The sequence below is a fragment of the Patagioenas fasciata genome, chromosome 17 (genome assembly GCF_037038585.1).
Source record: "Patagioenas fasciata isolate bPatFas1 chromosome 17, bPatFas1.hap1, whole genome shotgun sequence".
Lineage (NCBI taxonomy): Eukaryota > Metazoa > Chordata > Aves > Columbiformes > Columbidae > Patagioenas > Patagioenas fasciata.
In genome coordinates, this window is record NC_092536.1 from 11,969,749 (window position 1) to 11,991,776 (window position 22,028).

General features: G+C 43.5%; 1 protein-coding gene across 1 annotated transcript in view; it reads right to left on the reverse strand.

Moving 5' to 3' along the window:
- The window catches only part of MED13L (mediator complex subunit 13L), a 191,500-nt gene extending 169,735 nt beyond the window's left edge, over positions 1-21,765 (reverse strand). Inside the window, exons 1-2 of the mRNA XM_065851401.2 lie at positions 20,856-21,765; positions 3,041-3,278 (exon numbers count right to left, since the gene is read on the reverse strand). Of these exons, the coding sequence (XP_065707473.1) occupies positions 3,041-3,278; positions 20,856-20,927 (310 nt within the window). The 5' untranslated portion in view covers positions 20,928-21,765. The remainder of the gene's footprint in view (positions 1-3,040; positions 3,279-20,855) is intronic.
- Between the last annotated feature and the right edge of the window lie 263 nt (positions 21,766-22,028).

Consider the following 22,028-nt stretch of genomic DNA (forward strand, 5'->3'; position numbering starts at 1 on the left):
GCATTTAGCCTTCAGAAAACACAACCTCCACAACCAGAACACGCCAAACTCTTTCACTTTGTTTCTGCCATTCGGTGACCCCGCACCAATGAGCTTTTTTCACTTGGGACGGAATAAAGATCTTCTGCCTTTCTTCAAATTAAAATCCAATCATAATAAAAACCAGAACACAACAGCTGAGCCTGGCAGGAGAAAGAAGTGTAGGAGTATGTAGAAAAGACACACCTATGAAACGCACAGCTGTCTAGCTAAGCCAAGGATTTAACTGATCTAGAGCTGCTCTACAAATAATTGTTTTTACTTAATCTCCCATGACAGCATTTAATTATCAACAGAGTTTTGGAAAGCTACTACATCAACAACTGCTCTCAGTAGTTTAGAACTACTAAGTTATTTTCCCCATGACTATTGGAAATTCTTTTGTTAAACACAAATTGTTTCCCAAATCAACTACCTTGAATGCTCTAAAGATAAGGCAACCCACACAGTTCATATGCAAAGCGTACAGAGTGGTTCTGAATGAACAGCCTCAGTACTGGACTTCTCATTTGGTTAACCAAAGTACTAAATGTCACACAAATTATTTGAGTGACTCAGAAAAATCAGTAATTCTCATTTAGAATGGAATGAATAAAATCTAAAGGCTTAAATGGAAGTCTTTTTACTACCCTAATGAAAATCACTTTTAAACAACAAGTTGTAGGCGGGGGGAAAAAAAAAAAATCAAAACACTGTAGGCAACTTCATCCTTGGTAAGAATTCATGATCTTATTAACAGCCGTTATTTCCTCAAGTTCCTACATCTCAAAATACAGGAGCCATAAAGCAGAAAGTGTTACAGACAGACTCTTGTCTCCCACTTTGCAGCATCAGATTTCTGGGACTTGTGCTCCTAAATATAGGAGTTCAAACACCAAACCACAGCTCTGGTCGTGGAACTACAAGTTACCAACCTCAGCCACAATCCAGCCCCTACCAACAGGATTTGAAGCCAACACAGCTCACTCCATGACCAGGTTATACTGAACCTCAGTTACTACCACTGTGGTTCAGCAACTTATTTTCTGCTCTTATGTCCATACGCAAAGTCCTTTGTATTTTCAAGAGCACGTAAACTAATTGCAGCTCTCACATATTTCTGCAATAAAACGCAAAATAACCCTGCTTTTTCTGCCTTCCTGCTGTGTGAAACACTGAACACAATGTCCTTTGTCATATTTCAAGGAATCAGTGTACATAAAGGCCTCGTTCATGGTAAATCTGATGTTCAATATTTAGTCAATACTGATGTTTGAACTCAAACTATTGAAGACAGCAAGACAGCCCTATCAGCAGTGAAATTTGTAACGCTTACAAATTACATCGCTTTCAACTATTATCTGATAAGTCATTACAAGCATTTCAATGTGCTTCTGACACAGAACAAGCAAACCTATGGTTACATGATTTACACACATTATGAAGTGGAAGAGGGCAGAAGAGGAGATGACTCCCCAAACTCCTGCAGGGTCCTGACAGCAGAAGCGTATTTCAACTACCATGTACCTCATTCCTCTACGTGAGTTTTACTTCATAAAATTTTGGACCAGGTAAAAATATATGCCAAAGTGATGCTGTTCTCTGTTTGCTGTACTCTGGTCCATACTATACTCAAGCAGGTTCAGCTATTCATATATTTAAAGGTTTCACCACACCATGATCACTGGAAGTAGCATTATGTTGGTGTAACCAAGATCTTAGATATAAACGAGCTACATCAATTTAAAAGAAAACAGAAGCTGTCACCTGCAACTCCCCTCAAATAAAAAGGCACTTAAGTCCCACATATTGCATTTGAAATATTAAATAAACGATATTTCACCAAGAGAAAAGCATATATTATTAAAGGTTTCCTGGGTAAGTAGAAATATTAGCCAGGCCTTCATTCAAAACAGGTGCCTCATAAAAAATTAACGTCACTGGAACAGTTTGGTGCAGCGCTTGTGAGCCATCTCTTCAATTATACATGAGCACAGAGCTACCTACACAAAATACGCCTAAAGATACACCGTGTTTCATATCTGTGATTTCACAGGCTGTATTACCAAATAAGTGGTCTGAAGATAAGTGATTAGAACAAGATAACAAGCAAGAAAATGAACATACCATAACCCAGGACCAAAATAGTGTAGGGTAGAAGCGGGGAGCTAAAGGACAACTAAAGTGCGCTTGACAAATACAATATCCTATATATCTGGACTGGCATATAAATTTTATCAGGAAGTAACCAGAAGGTCTAGAGGCTACCACGATGAAAATTTATTGCAAAAAATAAGGAACAGATCCTTATCATTAGTCTGGGATTTTCAAAATTACTCCAGGATTTTTAAAATTATTCTAGAATTGATAAACTTTACTTGTTATCATCCAAGACATGCTAGGTAAAACTAGAGGTAAAAATTCACTCAAATAAAACACCTGATAAAGTTAGTTTTGTTCTGTTGTTTTAAGGCCACACATTCTGGGGACACTGAGGATAATCCAAGTTGAATAAAACTTAGAGTCACACAAATGTTTCATTGTCACCTTTGCCCCACCTTCCCCTTCCTTTCATTACATCCACTTGTTGTAACTTGCCTCCATCCTGAAGTGTGATCAACGTGGCAAGTTCTGACCTTGCAGAGGTGCCACAGAGTTTACTTGACACTCTAGTATATGTGTTTTGTTTCATCAACTATTATTTTATGCCAGGGTTTATTTTTTTATTATTATCCTTTGAATTAGAATTCACTCTTTTTTCCAGCGCATCCGAAATATCAGAAAAATCTAAGTAATGATGCTAGATGTAGATCTCCTAAGTTGATTTCTAGCTTCATTTTTGTTATCTGTGGATCACTTGCAGCAGAGAAGACAAATTTACAAGCTTTTTTTTAATGCTTTTAGGTCTTGAAATACTAATTGTGACAAAACTGCATATGGTACCAAGCTAACGCCTTCAACAACAAAGTTCATTTTTCACTGGAAAAAACAAATCAAGAAACAAGGAAAGAGAGTAACTCACTGTGCAGTTCACGGTGTATCACGTCGACGAGATTTGGTTCATCTCCCCACCAGAATATCCACAGTTCCTTACAATCCGGTTTGACGTCCCGGCGCCACACACAGAGCAGATTGGCCTGCAAGCAGCGGATGAAGCTGAGCAGGATCGGATCATCCTGCGCTGGGGCTGAAATGATAGGGCCACAGTCCCCATGACCTTCAAAATTGTATCTACGCCATTTGATGCCTGTGAGTTCGGCCTGTGGGGAGGGAAAAAGAAAAAACCCATTAAAACACTCCTTCAGGGTTTAGTTTCATTCATAGTACTGGTTCATCTCATTATCATTGTTGATTTCCTATAATTTAGCTCTAAGCAGACAAAGTTAAAAACTTCTACTCCTACTCCCATATTTTCCTGTTTTCCCCTTCAAGGAAAATAAAGTTACGAACAGTGCTGAATAAACCTGGCTTAGCCCTGCTTTCAGCTTTTCCACCACAACGTGACTCATTTCCAACAGATACATTCATTTCTAACCTTAGTGTTCTCTATTGTGATCTTACAAATTAGAAGGAAAAAACCCCAGTCGGGCAGAGGGAATAAGGCCCGTTCCGCACATGCTGCTTGGTACTCAAGGGGTTCAGTGTCAGCCCAGAATCCGACCGCTTGAAAGTCACAAACAGGAACTGCTAAAGGGTGTAAGAAAAGAAAGAACTGACTTGCTGAAACTGGTGAAATACAGTTCCATATTGTGATGTTACAGGTTTATCACACCTGCTTTTTATTTTTATTTTGCTCAAATGAACAGAGTAAGGAAAGTTGCCATTTACTGTCTCTTGACCGGGCGGAATTTTCTATTAACTACCAAGGAGAAAGAAAAAGAAGAGGAAAATGATTGCTCAGAATTTTGGGAAAGATTTTCTTTTACAGAGGTTTAAAAGTCTGAAGGAGTGTAGGTGTCCCACTGCACAGCAAATAAACAACTGCCAGGGAAAAAGCCACCAAAGCACTCAAACCATGAAAGAGCTGGCAGCTGGAACCAAGTTCTCATTTGTTTTTTCTTTTCATCTTTAATAGCAGATACAGATGTCACATTCAGTTTCCCTTTGTCTCTGCAATTGTTGCCTTTGTATCTACTTCATCACCCTCCCCATCACACTCCTCCTCTCCCCTCCGGTCCCAGTTTGTCACTGTCACTGTCCTTTCTCTCCATCGCTCCAGGAGCTGCCCAGGCCACAAGGGTAACAGTGGTGTGACTCCAGTCTAGCTAGCACTATCATTATCACACAAAAAAGTGGAATGTATCCACTCCGTGTTCGCAGTGGGCTTGGAATCTAGTTTCTAACCAGTGTTCCCACATTCTCACTGCTGTTACTTCCCTCTACTGCTTCGTTTACAGTATTTGCACCTTCACTTTGCTGCTCAGAAACAGCTCGGCTCTAAGTGGCCCTACAGGAAAAGCCGGCTGCTCTGCACAAGGAGCTGCAAGAACTCAAAGTACAGCAGCTGCATCTTTCATTGCTGGGGAGAAGAGCAAAGACACAGCAGTGGAAACACCACCTGTGGGAGTGCCCCCCGCACCCCTCCTAGTAGTAAATTAAGCTGTATCTAAACAGTAAACTTGCTTTCCCTTTCTCTGGATAGTACATATAGGAAATATCAACAGGAAAACGGGTGAATTTTTACTCCTAAAGAAAACAGAAGACCTGCACCTTCCTGTTTTCATCATCTGCACAAGGACATCTAACCTACTGGCCCACCCTGCTCCTCCCAAACTCACACCACATGTCACATACAAAAGAATCTCCCTTTTCAAGTCCACAAACTTAGCTCATTTAGAAGTTCAAACTTGAAAATTTACTTTCCTTCCCCACAATAGCTGGAAGGCGGCTGTAGCTTGTTCAAGACTCAGCTGCTGCAGAGCTGAAGGTGATGCTCATCATACCAACATAAGCCAAAACGACTTGTATTTCTTCCCTCATATATACACATATACATCCCCTAAAACAGTTTCACCTCCTTCTGCCTGTATATTGCCCAGCACCGCAGGGTTCTAGCCCACAACCAAAGCTCCTGAGACTACGTGTCAGGGACTATTTATCCCCAAACACTGATTACCCAGGTTGCCTATTTAATTTTCTCTGAAGAGGCCTCAGCGGGCCCACAGGAACACAGTGGCTGGTTGCGGAGTCTCCTACTCTGGAGGCATTCAAGACCCGCCTGGACACCTTCCTGTGGAACCTCAGCTGGGTGTTCCTGCTCCATGGGGGGATTGCACTGGATGAGCTTTCCAGGTCCCTTCCAATCCCTGACATTCTGGGATTCTGTGATTCTATGACCTCCACTGGGAAAGTGAAAAATCTGACCAAACACTGAAAAGCAGTAAAACTGATTTTGTTTTTTGCATGCCCCTAGACCACCAGTTGCAGAAGCAACACTACCACTCTATATCACATCACCAGGGTACCGATGGTGGTGAAATGACAGCCAGAACTGCATTATCCCTGCTACAGACTGTCTACAGCCAGCGCCGCTGTTTTTGCACTCAGGCAGAAATGCTGATCACGCACTCAAAGTGTTGGGGAACCATGGAAAAGCAAATGGGAAAGGGCAGTGAGGAGTGGCTGAGATGCAGAGCGCACACGGCATGTTCTTGGCTCGGTGAGAACATGGGAGCACAGGAGGAAGAGGCGAAAGGGAAGGACAAAGATTATTTTTTCACAGTAGGGTGCTGTGCAGCACTGGAATATCTCACGCATTACTTAATACTCTAAAAGAAAGTACTTACACACGCTTCTCTAAAATATCTACATCTGTTCTACACAGATCTCTACAGGCTGGAAAAGGAATGCACAGAGTTTCTGCAATAGTATAATGAATATGACTCCAGGTCACAAAACAGCAAAGATCAGTGCAAGCACAGGCAATCTAGGAAAAAACTGTAAATGCTTATTATTATCCACTAGGAACATATGGTAAGTCACAAACAGCATGGAATGGGAGGATGGCAAAAACAAGAACCAAAAAACCCAACCAAACAAAAAAGGTTAGTCCAGAGCACCACTCAGCCCCTCAGCACAGCAGTAACTGGAGAGCAGCTGGAACCAGCAGACAAGCTCTTGCAGCTTGGGGGCAGCTCAGAGGAATCAACCCACAACATCCCATCCGTATGACAGATGAACTATCAGAGAAAAGCAGAGAGAAACCAGCAAGAGCTGCAGCCAATTTAATTCTATACTAACCAACTTCTGGAGTGGCTCATTCTACCGACAGTGAGTGATCACCAGTGACCACCCACACAGAAAATGATTCTCAAGAAAAGGAAGAGACAAGTGCTGGGGGTTTTGGACTTGGTAGCACCATAAAATGAGATCTCACACATCATTTCCCAGTGGCAGTTGCAGAGATGCAATTCAGCGCATTTAGTCAGATGTCTGTTTCGGTTTGACTTCTTAATAGGTAAGCACCAATACTAATCCCCGAGAACCAGTTTTTGCCCTACTAATGAAAACCAAATTCAAAAGGTCTGAATCCAGAAGTAGCACACAAGAGAAGGTTGCACCAGGAACACCTACTTATATTCTATGTTTCTACAGATGTTTTATGCGAAGTATTTAACACTCTAAGGAGAATATCTGCATCCACGCAGAGGTTTTTTTAATTGATTTATTTAAACAAAAAAACATCACAAGTTTTAAAAGTCCTCCATCTGCAGGAGGGTTTTTACAGTCAAGATAGCCTACGGCTTGTGGTTCTGGTGATGGTATTAAAGAACTAAACATGGTTTCATTTCTGCTTCCCCAGCAGAGAACGCAGGCTGCTCCCAACAAGGCAGCCTCCTCCTCAGCCCCGGCCACCTCCCCATCTGACATCGCATCTCGTGATTGTGCAATCGTTGGGTGAAGGGAATCAGTTCGCCAATTTAAAGACGAGAAACAAAGAAAGAAGGATGTTTATCAGATCAGCACACTGACAGCTTACCCTGCAGCCACAGATTCACCAGAGCCAGCAGTGGAGCAGGAGTGAGACCATGCGGCTGGGAGCCATGGAGTGGGATCTCCCCTTTCACTGACAGCTCCAATCAGATAAAACACAACATTAAACTTCACACACACTGTTGGTAACGTACGCCTTAAACCAACACAAGCAAGCACCGGTGCCAAAAGCAGCCCTGGACTGGCCGGCATTCCCTGCATCATCACCTGCTCCAGACTTCACCTCCAGTGCCGCTGTACGGCCGGGCTGCTGTTCGCACAGTCACACTGCGGTGAAATGACTGAAAACCTCAAGCAATATATTGAACGTTGGGTTTTTTCCCTCTACTCAGATCAGCCCCCATGCTTGGTCCATTAAAGAGAAGCTCATACCAGTAAGAGAGAGGACAGCAGAGCAGGTCAGGGAGGGCAGAGCTGCTTGTTGGAGTCAGACTGCTGGTTCTAACACAGCCTGGGGCACTCACCGAGATAGACACTGCGGCTGCCAACCTGAGGACACAACTGCAAACACGCTGTTTTACTCACAACTGGTTAGAAACAAACGCAGAACAAAGCAAAAGTCTTGCCAGGTGATGTAATCTATTGTGTTGCTTGCATCTTTTCCCAAACGCCTTGGCTTATTATGGTTGCTATAATATTCTTAACACTAAAAAGCCTGACAAAAACAGAACTTAAAAATACTTACTTTTAACCAACAATGTTAGAAAGTCATGTATTACGCAAGAGACCTTTTGCTTTGGTTTGTAAAGGAACATGTGTTTTGGAGGACTGTGCCGTGAAAGGTTCAACTGTCCAGATAAGAGGGGCTTTTTAAGATGTTTTCTTTCTAAATTCAATTAACTGCAATTGGACACAGAATAAAGCGTTCGTAAGGCGCCTGTTCTAAATGCACTGAGCCAAGCCTGTAAGGAAACAGAGAAATCAAATCTGTGTCTAACAGTAATATTCTAAATCCTCACTAACATTCAACTTTTTGCAGTAACATTCCCATGGCACAAGAAGATCTGTTTCTGATGCATCCAAAAGCAGCTCTCAGGGTAGAAAAGTGCATTCAAACCCCAAATTCCACACAGGCACCCAAACACACCAAAGAAATAGGCATTAATGAAAACACCATCGTGCCGATGCTTTCAGTCAGATACGTGGCCATGGAAATAATGTCATTTATAGGCCTTTGAAAAGGAGAGCAAACAGGGGTTTCCTTCCTCCTAGGTGACTGTCTTACCCATTACGCTCTGCAGCATGGACGGCTTAAAACAATTAACTAAGAGCATTCAAACTTCTAATATCCCCCATACACATAAGCAAGAAGAGACAGAGAAAGGAAATTTGCAGTTCGCATTTCTGCAACAGCTGAGTGCTGGAGCCGTTTTCACTCCAGGACAGCATCCAGAATGTCAATTCCTAGCAGGGAGAAAACCTGAGCTCCAATTCTTTTTTCCCTCCTCAGGCTTAAATCAGAAGAATAGACAGACTGGAAGGGTCTTGTGCTGATCTCATGGCGCTCCATTCAGATTGGCAGAGCTCAGGCTGCTAAAAATCACAACTCCCCCGTCACATTTCCCACCGCACAGCTCCATCCTGGCACGGCACCAGCAACCCTGAAGATTTAATTAGCGCTGTGTAGCCACTGTGACTACTTTCCTCTTCTGCAGTCCTCACAGATGGAACACAAACAAAACATCTTCCACCTCTTGGTTTTTTTCCCACATCTCCACCAAATGCTTTGTGGCCTATGTGTGTTGTATGGGAAATGGACAGAGAGCAATTCTAAACGAACTTCTTCAGAAGACTTGAGCAATTCCATCCATTTTAATACACAAAGCTCCCTTGTAGAGATTATATAAGAATACAGACGCAGCAGAACTAGGAAAAGGCAGAGCATCAGAAGTTTGAGCAATTCTTGTACTTGGCCCCACCAATTTCTGTATTATTGTGCTTCTCTACATTAAAAACAATGGCTAAAATTACATAAACACGTGTTATTTTTACTGCTACATTATAGTACAGAAAGGTGAGAAAAGCTAAGGCAGAGTACTTCCAAAATGGGAAGGATAGACAAAAAATGAGGCAAAGATCTACAAGAAAAGATTTGAAGGGTCTTAGGAGCAAAAGAACTAGATATCGACCACACCAGCCCTCGGCTCCAACCCTGACTTCCTCAGAGACTTAACATTTCACTATCGGGTCATTTTATCTCTCTCAGTTCTCCTATCCAAAACAAAACAAATCCGGGTACAAAAATACCTCCCAACGGCCTGTCCAAGAGGTGCTGCTCCAAGTCAGGTCTGCACACTGCTGCAAACTAAGGCTCTCTAATTCTCTTCAGAAAAGCAGCAAGTAGTCTAAAAATCTAAAGCACACCACACCACTGCAGCCAGGGACTCCCACAAAGAGCTTACATCCTGTGAAGCTGGCCAGGGGTACCTTACAACACCGGATTTACCAGCCTCTGAATGAAGTTAGGCGCAATCTAAACAATTCCTCTAATCTAGATATTAGTTTGCTCCTATGTTGGATACTGTAGTTGCTAAGTGTCTTTAGTCTACAATTTATGCTTCAAATTGGAGCACAAAGAATGTAAATGCCATATATATATATATATATATATATATATATATATATAACCAGTTTTATGAGAGTCTCATCTTAGACAGCTTCATTCAAGTAAGTAGCTACTCTGGAGCCACTAGAGACTCGTACTAAGGACGACACACACAAGTAAAAATCTGCATAAGAAAGCCCTTAGTTCATAGTCCAAGAATTTAAACTGTAGTTAAAGGTGTCATGGGAATTACACCACCATTTTAATTAAATGCTATAAGATCTTACAGACACATTCAAGATTAGCACCATCTGTTTTGGTTGCAGTGTTTCATTTCACTACACCATCCTCACACAGCAACAAAATATCATTTCACACTCTACTCAAGCTATTTAAATACCAGATAAAATTTATGCCGTCTTGATACACCTCACTGGGACGGAAGGACAAAAGGAGGGAGACAGGAGGACTGAAAAATACTGTGTAACAAAGCGGTGCTTATGGGGGAGGCAAACACACAGGGTGACAAGAACTCATGTCCCCCACTCCCACCAAGATAAAATATTGAGTAACATCTGCCTAAGTCCCTGTCAAGTGAATGGAAAGAACAGAGGCAAGAAAAGAAGAACACCACAATACTTTTCTTCATAGTTATATAGTATTTCTACGCTATTTGGATAAGAAAACTTTCTAAAGCAGCAGCAGTACCACCTGTGCATGGGCAGTCTGTCTTATTCGTAGTCCCTGGTCTACAACCCTCTTGGCTTAAAACCCCAAACCAAACCAACAAGCGTAGTCTCCTGAAATCAGATCATTTACTAAACTACATATTAACATTCCTCTTTTTATCCTATCCATTAAGAAAAAAGGAGGAATGGTTTGTGTTCCCTTCCCTCAGGCTGATCCCTTCTGCCCTTTAAAAAGGGAGATGAAAAAATTACCTTTTCTTTGTACATTAGTTGTTAAAACCAGCAAGAAAGTGATGTGGCAGCTTTCTGCCAGACACATCTCTGGCTCCACACCACGCTGCCCTCTCCCTCCATACCCCAAACAGGTTATCTAACTGCTGCTACTTCAGAGGTGCTGGTGACAAGCGACAGTGGCGGGGCACTTGTATGTCATCTTTTATCTTCGCTAAGTCTCGGTGAAGGGTTTAGCTGGAACCAAAGTCCTATTATCCGATATCTTCCCAATGGACTTGTGTACCTGGGGACACTGGAGTATCTCAATGTCAGGAATATCTGATATCATAGTATCAACGACCAAAGTGACAAAATACAATAGAGTCTACATACACCATTATTAAAAGCCATAAAGTACGAGTTGTTGCGCCTAAAAAGTAAACAGTACCGACAGAAATGAGATCTTTTTTCCCCCTTTTCCTACATGTCAGTGCAATTCTGTGTACGTGGGAGAGGAGGCAGCCAGGAAGATTAATAGATTGCTTCAAAGAAACCCAAGTCAGACTGGTCCCAAGAGGAATGCGAGGTGGCAACTAAGAACCAGCCTGCCCAGTGGAACACAGAAAAGAATTCCAACATTAATGCTCAAATTTCAGCAGTTCTGGCAGCTGCAGAAGCTACCGACAAAGGATTTTTGAGTGACAAGAGAAAGAGCAATCTGATCAAAAGCCCCAAATTTCTGATATGTATCTCAACCCTCACAGATTTTCAGGGTTAAATACTAAAAGGCTGAAATAAAACCCAGCCGAGGGAAGGAAAGCGAGCGCACACCGACACGCCAGAGGAGAAACAGTATCTTCCTAGAGCCCACTGCAAAAACAGGCTGGTAAAACAAAACAGGATGTTATGAATTCTTAGGAAAGAAACAGAAGGTGACACAGAATTCTCGGGCCATCACAATTCACATGTACGTCTGCACCTTCCTCACTAACTGCAGCTGTTTCCACACACAGAAAAGCAGAGAAGACAGAAAAGTTACAAGAAGTTTCCAAAAGTGTATGTTTCATATAACAAAAAGCACTCAAGGCTGTTCTGTCTAAAAAAGGAACAGTATGAAGGTCTCCAGAGAACAGCTGCTCATCGTGTCTTCCAGGTATTACATTAAATTAGCAGAATGTGGACTCAAACCGAAATGAGATGACTGAATTTCTTGTGTCAGGATAAAAACTTGGGTACTAATTTAAAAACTGTTTATTAAATATCTACCTGGGTCAAGAAACCTTTCAATCAAATATACCCAGAGCCTGGCAGATTATTTAAGTGAAGTATCATGACATCTTTCTTCAGTCTTGCATCCTCCTGCAGATAACTGTTGATGGTTAGGGCAGGGAGGACTCTTTTGCAGCCGAAATTTTCAGTCCCCAAGAGCCAGGAATCATCTGAGCATCTCTGAAACCCTTATCAGCACATGGGGAGCAGCATTAATGATGACCCTTAAAACAGCTCTCGGACCTGTCAGCCTCAAGTCAGTACCAAGCGTCCATCAATAAAACAAAAAGAGTCATTCAGGATCCACTCCATGAACTCTAAAAATAATCATTATCAATTAAAAAAAACAACCAAGTACAAAAAAGGTATTTTTGAGAGAAGACCTTTGAGTTACATCAAGATCTTGCTACTTCAGTGAAGGGCTTTGGATAGCAAATCTCCAGCCCCTTAACCGATCCAGCAAATCTCAGCATGTTTCTAAAGCTGCGCCTGGCTCACCCGCTCCCTTCCGCTGCAAAGGCTGGGACTAAGTTCAACAGAGGTACAGAAGGATAACGTGATAAAGCTGTGAGCCGGGGGGCTGAGATTTTGTCATTACTTGAAACGATATTTTCAAGTGACAAATATTCAAAAAACAAAAATATAAGATGATAAAAGATGTGTCGCCAGCAAGAGAAATCTGTGAGTAAATGAAGGAATCGTCTCTCTTCTCTCAACTTGAATTATTTTCTTGTTTAACTAAAGGAGGAAGGAAATGTCAAACATCAGAGTCATACAATGGGCTATCAGATGTTTCCCAAACCAAGTAATCTGACATATGGGCAGAAAAATATAAAAAAAGAAACGAAGGGGGTGGGCTGGAGGAAGCAACAACCCGAGCAGAGTAAATTCTGGCAGACTGAGCTAACGAATGAAGTTCTTTTTCTTCCCTTTTACAGAAAAGTATATTTAAGAGCTGAGCACTAGCACATTTTTGTACACCACAGCCCCAGGTCTTCAACATCAATGCTGTCTTGACCGAGGACATCAAACAAAACTCAAGTTGTTAGGCAGTCTGCCAAAATCCCTTAGCCCTTTAAAACACCATCACCTCAAGAATTCTTTCATGGGAATCTTCCTCAATATAGAAAGAAGTAAATAAATCCACTACATGACTGGTCATGTAGATTCATTTTGCCAGCTTTCTTACTGCCATTCCTGCAAAGACAAGAATCCAGCAGCTCCCGCCAGAAGGAAATGATGGAAATTCACAGAGAACTCAGGTCAGTATTTTATTAAAATACACATGGAAAATTAAATAACCAGAAACACTGGGCTAAAAAATGAAATCGGTAAATTCAGAACAAAGTAATTTAACCAATTAACCTGTCAGCAAAGAAATTATTTTTTTTTTAATAAAAATACTTGACACAATCACTACAAAATGCTCCTGGAATGAATTTTATAAGTCACCCAGATCCACTTATAAATTCAGTAATAGTCTAGACATACACAAAGTGAGATTCCTAAAAACTGGACACTCAAGGGATTGCAGATGCACTGGACTAGATTTGAAAACTTCTGAGTAAACCAGAGACTCCAATAAGAAAAATGTCATGGGTTGATACTGTAACAAATAACATATTTTGACACTTATCTCTTATAGCTGTCATCTATGAATCCATCATTACCAAAAAGCAGAGGGTTACCAGGGTCTGTTCAGTAAACACAGAACAGTTTTCTTCTCAATTTTATTTTCAATCCTCTCTTCTCACAATGTCCTGTATTTTATGGGAAAATATGAAGCTATAAGAATAGGCAACAACAAGGCACTGACTGCAGCATTATTTAAAAGATGAATTAAATAAAGTTTTGCTGAACGAGCTTTACATATCCTTCTCTCAGATGTGGATTGTGGTCAACCGGCCCCTGGGATCTCTCAACCCAAGGCACTGCAAAACCTGCTGGGGCGAGAGGGGACCAGGAGTACCCAGAGCTGGCCAGGGAATGAGAAGGGGACAAGTTTTTCACTAGGTCACTTCCCTGATCCAGGCTTAAGTGTGAGCTTATCAACCATTTGGGGGTCACCAAGGCATACAAGAGAGTGAAGGGGGAGGGAGAAAAATGAAAGAGAGGAAACCCCACACCTATTATTGTGTAATTAGTATGCTTTCCATGAACAAGACTGGTCCACTGCACTGTAACACCGGCTAAGTAAAGAAAGCAGAGCTAAGCGCCTAATGAGAAGCAATGCAGAAATAACCATGTCATACACTAAAAATTAATTTCAGAAGACTGTCGATGTTCATAAGCTGATTAGACATACTCCTTACTATAGGGACAAGATCTTTGTGTATGTTTGAGTTCATCTGCGTTAGTCACATAAATGTAAATATTGCCTAAGGGCACCTTTATACAACAGCAACACACAATAAAATTTCCTGTGTCAAAGAAACAAAGGAGAGAATGTCACTGAAAACTCAAGTCACATTTCCATACCCACTATCGCAATTCTGCTCAGGAAAGCGAGTGAAGCCAGACATGACTCAATGAGAAATAACATTATTTAACAGACTGAGGTAGGAAGTGAGTGCGGATTTCTCAGAATTAATCAAAATTCACAGCACAAGCCAAAGGAAAGACATCCTAAACCTTGTACATTTGTGAGACACTGAAAACCGGGCACCTTCTCACTAAGTAAAAGGGAAAGAACCCTCCCTATCTGGAAAGTTACACTTACTGTACAGTATCAAAGCGGTTTATGTTGAGATATCAGAGTAGAACATGTTTATTAGCTGGTTTCTCTTTGAAACTACCATGGGGAACTCGGGTAAAGAGGATCTATTTTTAAATTAATACTTAGAGTTTCAAATGGAAGCGGTATAAAAGCTTGGTCTGAGGAACAGGGATGTCCCCATGTAAACACATACTCCATAAAAACACGCGTTCTGGATTTGATTTGGCATTTTCTGTTAAAAACACTCATGCACTTTTAAAACTGGCAAGATAATGCTAAAACGAGCTTGCTTCTAGTCAGAGCAGATTTTTTTTCAGATTATTTGTGTTACTATGGCACCAACAAGTCGCAAATCCCACTGCGCTAGACTCTACACAAAAAGTACACTACCCACCCACAGAACAGTAAATGAACACACACAGACTTCAAAGAACTTCAACTATACTCGTCAGCCCTCAAGACAACAGCCTGAAAAGCTCAACCACCCATTAGTGTTATGAGGTTGTCTGCAAGATCCCACAAGCAAGTTTGGGAAAAGTGTTTGTAGGACAGTAGTGGGCATGAAGTGGTGACTTTCCACAAATAAGAGCAACACCTAGAAAGAGAAATATATGAATTTATAATTTGATGATCCTGTTGTATATTGAAAAGCACCACAGCATTCTTGAGGTGAGTGGGGATGTTTTAGCGAAACCCCGACAGCAGGACGCTGTCGTAACTAGGGATGTAAATGTAGACGCTGGGGTGGGTAGAATTCCTATAGGGATCGAGGACAAGGAGACAAGAGGTTAACTGTTCTCATCCAGCGAAAAGAGAGCTTCAAACAGGCACAGATGTCCAACCTATTAGAAGGTACAACATGCATATAGCTCAGGTATTTAAAACGAAGTGTATTTGCACACACGTGCACTTTGACCAAGCGCGTGGTATGAACACTTAGTTTAAAAAATGAAAAAAATCCATAAAAATTCATTCTTCATCAAGTGATCAGTTAATCAAGCTGACACATTCAGCAGATCTATCTCACAGGCACCGCAAACTTTTTTTCACTGAGGTTCAAAAATTTCAGTTTCTTTAGATTTTTTTCAATGGAACTGCATTGTCAAGAAGGAAAATAATAGAAGAAGGGTCTACCTACAGGATTAAAGGGATGATTCTTTCATATGAAAAAGTGCTCTCAGAAGCAGAAGGGGAAAAAAACTTCAGGATCAAATGAATCTGGGGGGTGTGGAGAACTGGGGTTATGATGCCGATACTGCACTCGTTATGTAGAAAAATCCAGAAATATGTATTTTCAGACAGTATTACAGCAAGGAAAAATTACGATCCTTAAGATGTAGTTACCTGGGTTGGTTTCTTTGTTGTTTGGTCGGGGGTTTTTGTTTGGTTTGGTTTTTTTATGTGTGTTTGGCTTTTTTTGTCTGTTTTTAACAGGGCAGCCTAATATTTGAGTATTTTCTTAATCACGTTGATATTCACAATAGCCAGCTCAGCAAAGGACTCACACTGGCACCAAAATCAGAACAGGCATTGCCAACAGATTCACTGCCCAGTGTAGGAGTCAGCATGGCCAGGATTCCAAGTAAACCTCACTCTATTATTTCTCAGCAGGTAGCCCAGGGTTCTCCGGCACACTCAGTCCTGAACTGCAAGTGTCGCTCCTGCGCACCCCGTCTTCTTTGTGTGATATTCAGAAGAGGTCAGTTACCTAACACAGATTCATTAATTCCGCTCTTAAAGCTGGGTAAGCTAAAGGAATGTCGCTCCATCCCAATCTCTTTGCAAATCTGGGTCTATCTTCTTCAAACTCCCACCCTAGTAGATACCATTAAACTGTCGAATACTCTGACAGGACATTAGAAAAGTCTACACTGAAGTGATTTAAAATATAAGATAATCTTTTATTAGCAGGAAGTGCACAAGCTTTCTAATGGAATTTATCTACTTCTATCTCCCTATCTAATAAAATTCAGATAAAGATAACTAAAGAATCAAATACTTTTTGGAAACTTTAGAAGTTAATTCCATTTCTTAAAAATATATATATATATATATATATATGTAAATGTACACCTACATAAAACTTTCAACAAGGAAGATACTTACCATGTAGTGATGTAACACCCCGCACACCCAAAATCACAGCCTATGCTCAGAGCACTGCATTTATGATCATACAATCAGCAAGAATGACTACTGGTTAATTTACTACTACTTAAGGATTTGGTTGGGCAATCAACTATTTACTATCAAGTCCTTTGCCGACAATTATGCAACTCCCAAGAGCACCTCACCAGCGATCTCCGTATTCTTCACTTTCTGACGCCACAAAAAACCTTTAAGAAAATAATTGAAATGCCATCTCAGATTTCCTCGACTCCTTTCAGTTTCATTACAAAAATGGCAACAAACCCACCGATCAGAGGCAACACCTTCTGTTCAGTTGGCAAACTGGAAAAAGCAACGGCAGCAATGACCTTTACAGTTTGTAAATTTGCCTTTGAACATGAACTGGAACAAAGACAATTCCTACTAACCGGACCTTTCTGGCAGCAGGGTTCTGTTAGAACGCGTTTCAACAAGCACTCACGACATCTTCCGTACCAGCTTCTATAAAGTCCTCTATAAATAGGTCTCATTTTCCAAGAACACAATCACATCTTTCCAGGGTGAAGACTCCTACGGTATCTAATCTTTCACCACATGAAAGCTACTCCAAATTTTAGATCCTTTCTGACACCCTTTGCCGTTCTCTTTTTACAGCTCCAGCGTATGAAACCTTACACAACTTCAGCCCAATTTTCAAGAGACCAACTTGTGCCTTTTTGATCCACCACGGCAGCTAAACCAGGGAGTTGGGGAAACATCTTCGTACCTTATGTAAGCCCTCACCATCGCATGATTAACCCTTACTCACAGGAAAAATCCAATTAATTTCAGTAAGACCGCTGTTATGATTAAGGGTCATTCATAGGAAGACTGTTTGCCAGCTGGGTCTGAAGTTTTAATACAAAGTATATTACCTCAGAACATTTTGTCTCTAAATAGTTATTAGACAATTCTTAATTAGTATTTAAATAAACTGGCCCTTAACAATCTCTTACTAAAGACTGCTTCAGTAAACAGGCTTTTTCAGCAGCAGCAGCAGACATTGTAACTACTGTAAAAACAGAGTTAGGATAAATATAATTTCTTCTACTGCTGTGCTAGAACAATAGCCATTTCAGACAGAAAGTCTATTCTTAATAAGCGCACCTATTAATCTGCTTGTATACCAGCATAAACAAGTTTACATCCAAGATGTATTCTGATGACAAATATGCAAACCAGCACTTACACCATCTTACTAAGAAATGTTTTATATTTAGGCGGGTTTGAATGTCTGCAGAGAAGGAGACTCCACAACCTCCCTGGGCAGCCTGGGCCAGGCTCTGACACCCGCACTGTGAAGAAGTTTCTTCTCATATTTAAGCGGAACCTCTTGTGTTCCTGTTTGCACCCATTGCCCCTTGTCCTGTCCCTGGTTGTCACTGAGAAGAGCCTGGCTCCATCCTCCTGACACTGCCCCTTTCCATATTGATCCCCAGGAATGAGTCCCCCCTCAGTCTCCTCTTCTCCAGCTCCAGAGCCCCAGCTCCCTCAGCCTTTCCTCACACGGGAGATGCTCCACTCCCTTCAGCATCTTGGTGGCTGCGCTGGACTCTCTCCAGCAGTTCCCTGTCCTTCTGGAACTGAGGGGCCACAACTGGACACAATATTCCAGCTGTGGTCTCAATCAGTTACTAAAAAGCTTTTAGAAAATATTTTCCGTGAAAAGACTTAGAAGAAACAGTGGTACCCAAGCCCTCGGCAAAGGCTGGCTGCAGTCGGCAGAAAAATAAGCTGGAAATCCTGAGCTGTTGAGCCAAACCCAGCCCAGCAAGCAGGCAGACTCAGCGCAGAGCTCTGGGTGGGGAGGCAGCATTCCTTCCTAAAGCCAAACAAATGTTTGTGGCAAGGAATATTAGTTTAACAGCAACAAACAGAATCACAGCAGACTATTTCAGAACTGTAATTCTCCAGTCAAGAGCATTTCTTTTTGATTCACACCCAAAACAAAGCCTGCGATAAAAGAATTTAATTGTCAACTTCTAATGGCAGAATCAGTTTTAAAACAAGATTTGTAATCCACCTCGCTCCTAAAGAATGAATTTCCATCAACAGTTGATTTAGTTTATGTATGTTTTTGTTCTGTTGCACTGAAAAAGTAAATGATTAGCAAAAGTTTCTCTAATTAGTGATCAGACTACTGTAGCTTTAACACTTCATAAATTCTGAAGCGAACATGACAATTGGAGGTTAAAGGGTCAGTGGTGTTGGCCACGTACTTCCAGTCAATATTTCCTTTCTCAAGATCTTCAGTGCTACATAAATCCTACCAAATGCTAATGTAATTTAAAATAAACCACCAATGGTTACTGTGTCTTTGTATATAAGCTATATTAAACAATATAGCTTTATTGGATTTTTTTTTTTTGCAAGCAGAACTAGAAAACAATAAAAATGTTACAGTTTCATACATAGTACCGCATTACAGATATGGATATCTCCCACAAAATTACAGGGCTGCACACTAAACTCATTATTAAACCCACCTGCAAGAGAATTTTGCTAAACTTATTGCAATGATATTACACACCCATTTAATTTAACATTTCCCTAGTCAGTAAGGAGGGAGAGGGGAGGTAAGAGAGATCAAACCACAGTAACTATGAAATAACTTTGCCTTATAATTTATGCTAATTGCACGCCAACAATTACTTTAACCAGTGCCAGACCTGCAGACTGCAACTATGTGAAAAGTTACATGTCTCAAATACACACCACTCAATTCTCCATTAATAAACAGGGACCTCACAGCCCTCTCCGTGCAAAGGACAAACCATCCCACACCTTGCTCTTACAATCAGCTACAATTGTCTCCCTCGTGCTCACCGTTCTTTTATTTTAGTGGGTAACAGTAGCTTATTCAAAATCATCATAACAAGCAATGCATCTCAATACATACAGCACTGCTATAAAGCTATAAATATCAGAAAATGTTATCAAGCAGAAACACAGAAACAAACTTATACAAATCCACAGTTCAATAAAAAGCTGAAGTAAGAATTGCATTGATTCTCACAGAGGAATCTCTGGGCAAGGTTCCCAGCAGCCTAACTGACTTCGGCTCTCATGCCGGATTCTTAATAGGTGTGAGCGAAAAGAAAACCAAACATCCACACACTAAAAAAAAACCACAGAGGCAAAATAACAAACATACAGCATTAAAGAAACATAAAACAAAGAGCTTGATCATTTGCATTTATAATTATTTTTTCCCCTTAATTCCTACAAAATAGCCAACAATCTCCTCCTTTCTATCAGCAAAAGAACAATATTTGTATCCACCTCAAATTCTATCAGAGCTCTGACGTGAGGATGGGTATCTACCATAAATCTGCAGTTGCATTACAAGTTTTTGTTTTAACTATACCATACTATGCATTAAAAAAGTCCCTCCTTCCCTCCGACATGGCCCCCTTGACAGCACCAGAAGCCGAGCAAACAGTCCTCTCACTCACTCAGCTGCTGCCCAGACAGTAGAAAAAATTGCTTTATTTTACCTGACAGATATAGGAACAATGTATTTCCAAATGACTTTGCCCTTACACAGAAACAAATTGTTTTCTTGTTTTAAATTTAAATTACAAGTCTGCAGCTAGCCAAAACTGATACCATAATTTCTGCAACATTAAACCACGTAATATGAGTAGGAAGTTGGCAATTACCAGCTAGATGGGCAGACAGCACCTATGCAATCGAGCTACCCAACACAGTACTTTTCCAGCTACTGTTTTTCTTCGAAGAAAAAAAATGCAAAGGTTTGGGGTTGTTTTTTGTTTTACCTCTTGCCCCAAGCACGATCAACGCCAAGAGGAGACGCCGCTGTAACAACAGCTGACATGTAACCGCAGGAGCCCAGAGCGTTAAGTTCCACAGACAATCGCACTACCCGACCGTTCGCCGCTGCTGAAATGGCGTTTGTCATTGTGAAAGGATAGGGGGAAAAACTCCCAGTTCGGCAGAGCACAAAGCACCGAGGGCACAGGGTGCCAGGGGAGGAAAAGCGTCTTTACCGGCGAAGATGGTCGCACATGCAGGGGACACCCAACCCCGCTCGGAGGAGCAACGCACACACTGGCAGCAAACCACGTTCAAGAGCAAAATAAACACGGGGAGCCGGGCCGGGGGAGGGGCCAGTGCAGGAGCAGCCCCGCGGGCCCCGACTATAAAGCCCCCGGCAGCTGCACCGGGCCGACAAACTCGCTGCGCACCGGAGCGGCCGTTTAAACCCCGCCGCCCCCCCCCTCCTTCCCCCCCGGGCACTCACCAGCGAGAAGAGGTTGGAGTGACAATCCTCCAGGCTGGCCCCGTTCGCCACCCAGTTGGCCGCTGCGGTCATGATCCTCGGCGAGCCCGGCCGCCAGAGCGGGGCATGTCTGGGGAGACGGGCCCGGCGGGGGGGGGCGGCGGCGGGGACTCCTCGGGGCAGCAGCCGCGGGCGGCCCGGGGCAGCTCGGCCGGCAGGGGGCGCGCGGCGGGCGGGGGGCCGGAGCGGCCCGGCCGCGAGTCTCTCTACCCGCCGCCGGCCGGGGAATCCTCAGGCCGCGGGGGCTCCGTCCGGCGGGGCGCGGCTCGGGGCCGGCCCCTCAGCAGGCAGCGGGGGGGAAGCCTCCTCCGGTCCTCCAGGCCGCCTCAGCTCCGCCGGGGCGAAGAGAAGAAGAAGAAGGGGGGGGGCCCGGGGCCCTCCTTCCGCGTCCAGGTCTGGCCCCCCCCCCGGCCAGGGCACACGTTGCGGCGAAGGGCGGAGGGGAAAGAGCGGGTCGGGTCTCCTGCCGCGGCCCCTGCGGGACACGGGCCGGGCGGGGCGGGGGAGGGTCCCGGTCCCGGCCCCGGGCAGTGGCGGCGGCGGCGGGCGGGGGGCGCTGTCTCGCGTGCCGGCGGAGGCCGTGTCCCCTCCCCTCCCCGCCCGGCCGCCCCTCGCTGCTGCCGCCGCTGGCTGTGGGTGGATGGTGTTTTCCTCCTCCTGCTGTTGCTGCCGCCGCTGCCGCCGCCTTGTTTACGCTCCGTGCGGGGCTCCCGGTGCTACGGGCGGCGGGGGGCAGCCCCGGCCCAGAGCGGGAGCGCTGTCCCTGCCCGTCCTCGCCCCCCTCCGCCTGGCGCTGCCCGCCCAGCGGCCCCGCTCACCCGCTCCTCCTCACACACTCGCCTCTGCCTCTCTCCACTCTGACAGCAATGGCGGCCGCCAGCCGCAGCTCGCCTCGCCATTGGCCGCCGCCGCCCCACGTGACTCGCGGCAGAGGGGCGGGGGCCTATCGCTGGGGCTCCCCCCTCCCTCGGGCCCCTCCCTCCGCCGCGGCGGCGCCCGCCGGGCCGCTGGGGGCGCGCGGGAGCGGGGCTGCGCCGCTCCGGGTCCTGCCGCCCGCCCCTCGGGACGGGGCAAACTCCGGCGCTCCCGCCGCCGCCAAACGTTATTTAAAGTAAGTTGTTCGGGGCGGCAGCG